Genomic DNA, 9,925 nt, shown 5'->3' on the forward strand with positions numbered 1-9,925 from the left:
TCTTTCTTTCTTTCTTTCTTTCTTTCTTTCTTTTTCTTTCTTTCTTTCTTTCTTTCTTTCTTTCTTTCTTTCTTTCTTTCTTTCTTTCTTTCTTTTTTCTTTCTTCTCTCTCTCTCTCCGCTCCTCTCCTTCTCTCCTTCCCTCCCTCCCTCCTTTCTTTCTTTCTTTCTTTTTCTTTCTTCCCTTTGTTTCTTGACCAGGAGTAAATCTTGGACATTCCCTCACTCTTGCTGTTGTCATTTGCTAAAGGAAAGAACTGCCACTTCTCTCAGAGTGTTGGAGTGACAATTAAAGGAACTATGTGAAAAGTATGTTAGAAACTGCCAAGTACCCTGGGCGTGGTGGCTCATGCCTATAATCCCAGGGCTGGAGAGGCTGAGGCAGGAAGATCCCTTGAGTTCGAGGCCAGCCTGTGCTGCATATATCAAGTCCAGCCCGAACTACACAGTGGGATCCGGTCTCAAAAACACAACATGGTGGTGCAGTGCACGCCTGTAATCCCAGCACTTGGGAGGCTGAGGCAGGAGGATCGTTTTGAGTTCGAGACCAGCCTGGGCTACAAAGTGAGCTCAAGGCCAGCCTGAACTGCACAGCGAGGCACTGTCTGAAAAAACAAAACAAAACAAAACCTGTCAGATGCCAAACACACATGCAGGATTGTTACAATAGGAAACCATCTTTTTCAAAGAATAATCATTCACAAAATGTAATAAGCATAAATTATTGGTTTCTATATTCAAACCACGACTAATTGTAGCCACACTGAGGCAAGAAATAGAAATCTGGGGAAAGCAGCTAATAATTTGGCCTTTGTGGAGGATGCGGAAATACTAATGTCCCATCTCACAGAGGACTGCAGGGCATTTCGGGCGTCCCTACTGCAAGTCCCGGAACTGTGCGGGTCCAGTGGTCCAGCGCCCCTGGGGTTTCTCCTGGTGGTGCCCGGCTGAGCAGGGCCCTCGCCTCCCCGCCACAAAGCCGGGCCGTGAGACAGGTTCGAGAACAGCGGAACGGAGAAAACGCCCGCTCTCGAATGTGCGGGACTCCCGGAATTTTGCCCGCGTGCTGCCGGTGACCGTGCCTTTGGGATTTCCGATGCCTTCCTGGCCGGCAGAGGCTCCGCGGACCCGAGGGAAAGCAGCGGGCTGGGCTGGGAGGGGCGGGGCTAGGCGGGGCGGGGCGGACGGGCCGGGCGGGGCCGGCTGTGGGATCGGAGCGCGTCCCCGCCGCGGTCCGGACGATGTCGCTGCGCAGAGCGGTCGCCAAGACCCTGGCGCTGCCGCTGCGGGCGCCCCCCAGCCCAGCTCCGCTCGGCAGGGACGGTGAGTGCGCCCGGGGCGGGCGGGGGCGCGGACACCCAGAGTGTCGGGGCGTCGGAGTCCAGACCAGGCTGTCTGGGGTCCAGTCCTGACCTCGGCCAGTGTTGTGGTCACCTGTTTCTTCGTCCGCTTAATGCGGACAGTAATAGATGTGAATTTTAAGGAGTTAATTTGTGGTGAAGAACTTGGAGGGACCGTCGTGATGGCGCACGTTTGTAATCCCAGCGCTGTGGGAGGCTGAGGCAGGAGGATCGCAAATTCGAGCCAGCCTGGGCAACAGAGCAAGACCATGTCTGACAACTGAAAATGAAAAAAAGATTGGGGTGTATGTAACTCCCCGCGAAGGCCCTGGTTCAATCCTCAATATCAATAAAAGAGAAAAGAAACCCCCAGAGAGGACGCCTGCCTTGCATCCTCGCGGTTCCCGGCCGGGATCTCGCGGGGCGAGGGTCCTGCTCGCTGCCGGCTCCCGGGTGTGGCGGGGAAGAGCTGCCGCCGGGGTCCGGAGGGGACTCGGGGGCAGCGGGGCCGCGACGCGCGCTGAGGGGGGACCGGCGCTCCACGGCCAGTTCTTTCTTTTTCTTTTCCTTCTTTCCTTCCTTCCTTTTTCTTCCTTTCTTTCTCCTTCCTTCCTTCCTTTCTTTTTCTTTCTTCCTTTCTCTCTCCCTTCCTTTTTTTCTTTCCTTCCTTTCCATGTTTCCTTTCCATGTTTCCTTTCCATGTTTCCTTTCCTTTCCTTTCCTCTCCTCTCCTCTCCTCTCCTCTCCTCTTCTTCCCTTCCCTCTCCTCCCCTGCCGTCCTTCCTCCCTCTCTTTCTCCTGCGCTGCTTTCCGCGCGGATTTGCCCTGTGCGGCTGTCTCCTCCCTTCCCGGACGGGTCTGCCGCTCCGTCTCCGCTCTGCTCCGCGCTGCGCCCGGCAGGGACAGGCTGCTGGAGCCAGCAGGCCCGCGCCGCCCGACCCAGCCTTCGCGAATCTGCCCGGGCCCGCGCATCACCAGGAACGCGCACACTTTTGTTTCTTGGTTTTGACTGCACAAGTTTCAAATACTTTACTCCCCAAGTTGGAGTAAAATAAAAGTAGTTTTAGAAGTCTAAATATGCAGTTAGCTATACCGGCTGTAAGACTACTGGTCCTTCTCTAATTCACATCGTTACTATTTTTGTCCCCCGATTTATGTATTTTAAGAACTGTCGACTGGAAACTTAAATTTGCCTTCATTTGTGAGCATTAATTTACTTTGTATTAGTACTTATTCCTGGAAAAATAAAATTGTTTCTTTTTTTTTTTTTTTTTGAAAGATAAAAGTCTACCCATCTCATCACTTTTTGTTCTCTCCTTTTTTGCTTTTAAAAATGTAACTTCTGTGTGGCGTTGTGGCACATGCCCGTGATCCCAGCACTCCGGAGGCTGAGGCAGGAGGATCCCTGCAAGTTCGAGGCCCGGCTGGGCTACATAAGCAAGTTCAAGGCCAGGCTGAACTACATAGCAAGACCCTATCTCAAAAAAAAAAAAAAAAAAGAAAGAAAGAAAGAAAAAGAAAAGAAAAGAAAAGAAAGAGAAAAACAGTGTAACTTCTTTGTGAATAAATCCTTTGAGTTTATAATAGTTCAGTAGGAAAGGCCCAGAAAGGCAAAATAGAAAATATAAATCAGCTGTGAACTTACCGCTCAGTGAACACTATTTCCACGTTAGTATACTTCGCTTCTTTTTTTTTTTTTTTTTTGGGTTTTTCTCCAGTACCGGGAACCGAACTCACGACCTTGCGCTTGCCAGGCAGGCGCTTTGCCACTGTGCTAAATCACGTTAGTATACTTCGCTGGTGTAGTTTTCTGCGTTTTCTCCTGTGCGCGTTGCTTCCCTAGTCCCCCGCACAGACTTTACTGTTACTCAATATGTTGTAAATATTTTCTCACATAAGTGAATATTCTTCCACTAAACTATAATGTCTGTTTCACAGTGTGTAAAAAAAAAAAATTTTTTTTTTTTTTACTTTTTGAGGGTCTCGCTATGTGTTTCAGGCTGGCCTAGAGCTCACTTTGTAGTCCATGCTGGCCTCGAACTCGCAACGATCCACCTGCCTCAGCCTCCCGAGTGCTGGGATTACAGGCGTGCACCACCATGCCTGGCTCACAGTGTGTAAAATTTATGTAAATAATTAATCTTTATAGAATATTTCCCACTTTATTGCTATTTTAAATAACTTGGGCCAAGATTATATTTGAATCTACTTAAATCCCTGATAATTTTCTTGATTTATCTTTTTTAATAAATCTTTTTGAGGGATTAGGGGTGTGCAGTATTCTGGGTTTGAATTCTAGCACTGAAAAAAAAAACAAAAACAAAATTGTGATGTTTCTGTTTGCAAAATATGCAAGCTACAGTCCCTGTTTGACCACAGATTTTTCTCCTTCTTTTTTCTTTTTTTTTTTTTTTACTTTAAGAGGCAGAATCTTATTCTGTTGACCAGGTTGGCCACAAGCTTCTGGGCTCCAGTGATCCTCCTGCCTGAGTTTTCCAAGCTGTTGGGACTCTAAGGCACACACTTAACTGGCAGATGGGCTTTTAAGCCAACAAAAAAAGTGTCACTGCAAGTCAAATCTTGTCATCGCTTCTTGGGACGCATTTGTAGGGATTTTTCCCCCTAAGAGATGGCAGTTTACAATCAAACAGAACATGAACAGGAAGTCGCTGAGAAACCCTCAGGGTTTCTCTCCATCAGGGGCCGCGGGTCTCTTCCTAACAAGCTGCTACCTTGAATGGAGGAGCTGAGTTTCCTGGCATTGCCGTCTGTATCACAGTTACCTCTCTGTACAGACGTTCTGCCCAACTGTAGACTGTGAACTACGTAAGGCTGGGGGTGGTCTCTGTCTCATTCACAGGTGCACCCTTATGTTTCCACACATAGTAGGTGTGCTCCTGTATTTGCTACATGAACCCATAAACATCCTATTTCTTTATGGGTTGGGAGTTTTGTTTGGTGCTTTGTTTGTTTGTTTTGAGACAAGGTCTCCTTATGTAGTTCAGGCTGCCTTCCTTAAACTCATTATGTAGCCAATGCTAGCCTCAAACTCAGAGTGATCCTCCTGCCTCAGTCTCATGAATGCTGGGATTACAGGCATTCACCACCACATCCACCTAGTTCTTTCTTTGTCTTTCTTTCTTTCTTTCTTTCCTTCCTTCCTTCCTTCCTTCCTTCCTTCCTTCCTTCCTTCCTTCCTTCCTTCCCTCTTTCATGTTTTGAGGTCAGGCTGGCCTTGAATTTACTTTGTAGCCCAGGCTGGCCTCGAACTCACAGTAATCCTCTTGCATCAGCCTCCCAAGTTCTGGGATTACAGGCATGTGCCACCGCATCCAGCCTGTACTTCTATTGTAAAATGATCCGGTTGCAATAGTTGGCTTTAAAAAGATTTTATCTGTCCATCTTTTCTTTATATAGTATTAGAAAAACTGAATTTCTTCGGGTATCTACACTTAGACTATAGATTTATAAAAATATGTTGGATTTAAAAATCAATACTTGATTTAACATTAAGTGCCAAAACGTATGTATTTTTGTGGCTCTGGGGATCAAACCTAGGGACCTTCTGCGGCAGGAGGAGCACCATGAGTTCGAGGCCAGCCTGGACTACACAGTGAAAGATCTTGTCTCCAAAAAACTAGAAAAATTAAATTTTTCTTTTTTTACATAGGGCCTGCACAAGCTAACCCATTCACTCTACCTCTACCACTAAGCTAAATTCCCAGCCACTAAATGCAAGTTTTATCAAATTTTAGGTGTAAATATATTTACTTTTTGGAAAAACCACCACTTCCGCCTAAGCCCGTCGGGGAGCCCGCACTTAAGCGGATTTCTTCTGCCCCTGCGCGTCTCGCTGGGTTGTCACAATGGCTCAGTGCCTCTGTCCCTCCCTACACCCGCGCCGCGGGCGATGACAGGCCGCATAAGCACTGGGCTCGTCACGCTGGGAGGCCGTCAAGTGGGATTATCACTCCGCCTGCGACACTGCCCTCCCTTCAGCTACAGTCAGGCCACGCTGGGAGATTCCGGGTTCGCGGAGGGCAGACGGGTTGTAAAGATGTCGTTGTTCGCCCGATGGAGCTAACTGTGCCGCAACTTGCCCTCCTAGCGCCTCTCCGGATGGCAGCTCACAAAGTGCCCGGACCGTCTGGGGCCAACGCGATCTACTACCTGGTTGTGGGAGTCACCGTCAGCGCCGGCGGATATTACGTGAGTGATCGGGTAACCGTGGCGCTCAGGATTCCTAGTTTTTACCACCTAGGTAAAACTCAAAATGATACTAAGAGTAGGACATAAGCACCGGGCACGGTGACGCACGCCTGTAAGCCCAGCACTCGGGAGGAGCTCTTCGAGTCTGAGGCCAGCCTGGGCTCCGTCGTGAGCCCAGGCCCAGCCTAAACCACCTAGCAAGACCCTGTCTCAAAAGGAAAAAAAAAACGCAAAATAAAAACAAATAAACTCCCCAAAACATTGGGGCATAAAATTAAGTGAACATAGAAACTGGTTTAAGTGTCACTAAGCATGCATGCACATTTGAAAAGTACCTTTGCAGTCATTAGACATGTATGGCTTTCATAAGAATGTATGAACTAGACTACTCTGAAGATTTTCCAAGTATAGATAGTATTTCTCAATACCCTGAATATGGATGACTTTCAGTAAAGACAGTGTGGTTATAAATACTGGTAATAGCTGACATTTGAATATCTACCACTTGTCTGACTTATGAATCCTTTAATCATTGCAACTATTCTATAAAGTACGTAGTATAATTCATACTTGAGCTGGGGGTGTAGCTCAGTGGCATAGCTCCTGCCTGGTAAGTGTAAGGCCCTAAGTTCGATTCCTGGTACAAAAAAAAATTCATACTTGACAAGAACTGTTTTGGAAGACTTACTAACTTTATCTTTTTTTTTTTTTTTTTTCAGATAGAGTTGCTGTGTAGTTCAGGGTGGTCTTGAACTCACTATGTAGTCCAGGCTGGCCTTAGACTCTCAGGGATCCTCCTGCCTCAGCCTCCCAAGCACTGGGATTATAGGCTTGTGCCATCATGCCTGGCCTTTTGTGATATTTTTATTTATGTTTATTTTACTTTATTGCAGGGCTGGGGATTGAACCCAAGCCTCATGTACTGGGCAAGCTCTCTACCACTGAGTTAATGTGCTCTAGGCTGCCCATTTTTCTATAAATATACTGCTTCTCTCAAAAATAACAGTTTACTGTTTTCAGAGCTGATGAATCCTGCTGGGGTATAGCTCTGTGGCTGAGGGCTTGCCTGGCTTGTGTGAGGCCCTGGGTTCAATCCTCAGGACCAGAAAAAAGAGAACATACAAAAAAATGCCTACATTTTCTCGCATCTTGCTTTACTGCTGTACATTTTGTCACCATTATAAGCTGACGTTGATACGTAATCACTACCTAAAGGCCAGAGACTACCTAAGGTTCACTCTGCTCGGTGCATTCCATTGGCTTTGACAAATACATAGTGACAGGTGCCCACCTGACTGCAAGCAGAGCACTTTCCCTTCTTATTCCTTTGGTTTTTGTTTTTTTCCATTACCGGGAATTGAACTCACAACCTCGCGCTTGCCAGGCAGGCGCTGTGCCGCTGAGCTAAATCCCCAGCCCCACACTTTCCCTTCTTTAAAAATTCCGTTTATTGTCCCTTCCTCCTTTCTCCCGATCCTTTTACTCTTTCGTTTTGCGTCTCATATTTTTACATAGTTTAATTATTTTTAAAAGGTCATATATATTTTTTTTAATTCAAATAAAAAAGCTAGGAGTATCTTTTCCTTTCCAGGTACCCGCTGCAGGCCAGAGCCTTTTTTGTGTGACCAGGGTGATGCCCAGGGCCTCCTCAGCTTGGACATGTGCTCTGGCCTGGGCACGCTGATTGTGTCGCTTTCATCTCAAACATCTGCCCTTGTCGTTTCCGAGACTCTTAGCCGCTTTCAGGAGGAATTACAGAATATGAAACCCTGCAAATCTATGTTGTCATTTCCGCTTGTCTCCTGCGTCCTGTGCTAAAATGCTTCTGCGTTAGATTTTTGTGACTTGATCTCATGATCCTCAGTCACCAAGAGCAGCTTATTTTTATTTCCAGGTAAAATCTTCTGCTATTAGGGTCCCTTGGAATTGGAGAGAGGCCCAGGTTAATTCAGTTTTCTGAGGGTCTGGGTATATATGAATAACACAGTGCCAGATTAGTTATAAAAATCAAGGTACACTTTGTTTTGTTTTGTTTTTTTAAGACTAGGTCTTACTATGTAGTTCAGGCTGGTCCTAAATGCACTATGTAGCCTAGGCTAGCCTTGAACTCACAGCAATCCTCCTGTCTCAGCCTCCCAAGTGCTAGGATTATAGGTGTTTGCCACCACGCCTGGCCACTGCTACATTTTAAATACTTATAATTAACAAATACTATCATTTGTAAATAACTTCCCCAATCTAAATTTAGACTCTTCTGGTAGGTCTTTTTTTGTTTTCTTTGCTTGGTTTTGTGAGACAGGTTCTTGTACGTCAGGCTGGCCTTGAACTCACTGTGTAGCCCAGGCTGGCCTTGATCTCATGGCCATCCTCCTGCCTCAGCCTCCCTAGTGCTAGGATTACAGGCGTGCACCACCACGCTTGGCATCATGTTGTTTTTCAAGCAACCTTTGGTTGTCGGGTCGTCTTGTTGCTTTTTATGAATAATCCTAGCATACCTGAGACAGCTTCATTAGGATCTAGCAATATACCATCTCCGAAGACTTTTGTAAAATCTTTTTATTATGAGAGCATTGAGGTTCACGTGCAGACCTTCATTTTCCCAAATGATAGTATCTTTTATAACTCTAATACAATATCAGGGCCAGGAAACCAGCACCAATACAACCCCGTGGATCTTATTCAGATTCGTCTAGTTTAACACCTCATTTACGTGAATGTTTGTATGTAACTCCTTGCGGTTTTGTCAAGGCTCGAGTCAGGTACAAGTATTTGCCCCCACTGTCAAAGATAGGGGACAGCCTCATCTCCACAGCTACCCTTTGTGCTGTCCTTTTATTTTTTTAAGTTGTTCTCTGAATTAATTTTTTTGGATTAATTTTTTTACTTTAATTTGTTAGTGTGTATTTGTGATAATTACTGTGCTGCCCTTTTACAATTCCACCCCCTTTCTTCCTGTCCTTCCTTTTCTGCTAACCCCTGGCAATCTGTTCTCTATCTCTATATTTTTGTCGTTTCAAGAGCATTCCATACATGGAAGCACAGGTCTGTAATCTTTTTAGCTGAGCCTTTTTCATTCAGCTTAATTACCTGGAAGTACACCAGAATTGCTGCCTGCCTCTACTGCTGTTTCCTTTTCATTGCTGAGTAGTATTTCACATTTTGCATGTTTAGCGGAAACCTTTGGTTTACCATTCATCAACTGTAGATCATTCATTGTAGACACAGCTGGTTTACCATGCATCCCTCCTACACCATCTGAGCGGATTCTAGTTCTTTGGCTATTACAGATGATGCTACCATGGAAATTTGTGTGCAGGGTTTTGTGTGACCCTGGATTTACATTTCCCTAGGATAAATACTGAAGGATATTTGTAAATACCTGTCAGGTTATTTTATTTTGCTTTTTTGTCTTTTTGAGACAGGATCTTGCTATGCAGTTCAGGCTGGTCTTGGGCTCACTTTGTAGCCCAAGCTGGCCTCAAACTCTCAACGATCCTCCTGCCTCAGCCTCCTGAGTGCTGGCATTACAGTGATGCGCCGCCATGTCCAGCTTGTCAGGTTATTTTGATCCTAGCTAAATTTATTTTTTTCTTCTGTCTTCATCTTTTTATTTATAACCCATGTTTTCAGTTGTCTTTGACGCATATTTGAACATGTTTCTTTCCCTGTTTCAGCATGATACTTGGTGGCGCAAGTTTCCAAAGAGGAAGTAAAAAAGTAAATGCTGTGCTTGGGTTTCTCTTCTTCACCCGCTGGAGTCAGGATTGAAACTCACACCGATGAATTCATGGGAAATTGTATATGACTTTGGACTTGGCATGATGAGACTTAGAGCTCAAGGAGTAAAGCTGCGTACTTGTGGGTTTTTTTTCAGACGTACAAGGCAGTCGTATCCGAACAAGCCAAGCACACGGAATATGTAACGCATTTTAAAGAAGAAACGAAAGCAGAGTTACAGCCACTTCAAGGTAAAGTAAACTCCTTAATTATTTTATTTTATCTCATTTTCGAGGCACTAATTCCCATCATCTTAATCTAGGCACCAGCACTATTTGCTTTTGCCTGCGTTACTAACATAACCCAGGACTCTGGGTCACACTTCACTGGGGGCAGAAAAGCCCGAGCAAAACCTAAAGAACAGTGTTCTACCCTTCGGATGAGTGCGTCTGATAAATGAACGCGTTTTACTTTCATCCTGCTGACCAGCGGCTTTGACTTCTTTGTATGGAAATAATTGTTCTTCCCCTACTCAGACATGTATTCATGCAGGCATAATTTTAGTAACTATTTTAGTAACTCTCTCAGCCGCTTGGCCTTTTATTTCCCTCGTTATTATTTTTTTAAATCATAAAACTAATTTTTGTGTCCGTTTTGGGT

The 9,925-nt window shown here is 45.4% G+C and overlaps 1 protein-coding gene across 1 annotated transcript; it reads left to right on the top strand.

The window, feature by feature from the left end:
* Positions 1-1,198: 1,198 nt before the first annotated feature.
* Mgarp (mitochondria-localized glutamic acid-rich protein) lies at positions 1,199-9,516 on the top strand (the record flags this gene model as incomplete). Its single annotated transcript, XM_005386693.2, is given in 3 exon segments — positions 1,199-1,322; positions 5,448-5,548; positions 9,423-9,516. Coding segments are annotated over 3 exon segments (277 nt in total), but the record flags the coding sequence as incomplete, so codon positions are not given.
* Between the last annotated feature and the right edge of the window lie 409 nt (positions 9,517-9,925).

The sequence above is a fragment of the Chinchilla lanigera genome, unplaced genomic scaffold (genome assembly GCF_000276665.1).
Source record: "Chinchilla lanigera isolate Chin_1 unplaced genomic scaffold, ChiLan1.0 scaffold00027, whole genome shotgun sequence".
Classification (NCBI taxonomy): Eukaryota; Metazoa; Chordata; class Mammalia; order Rodentia; family Chinchillidae; genus Chinchilla; species Chinchilla lanigera.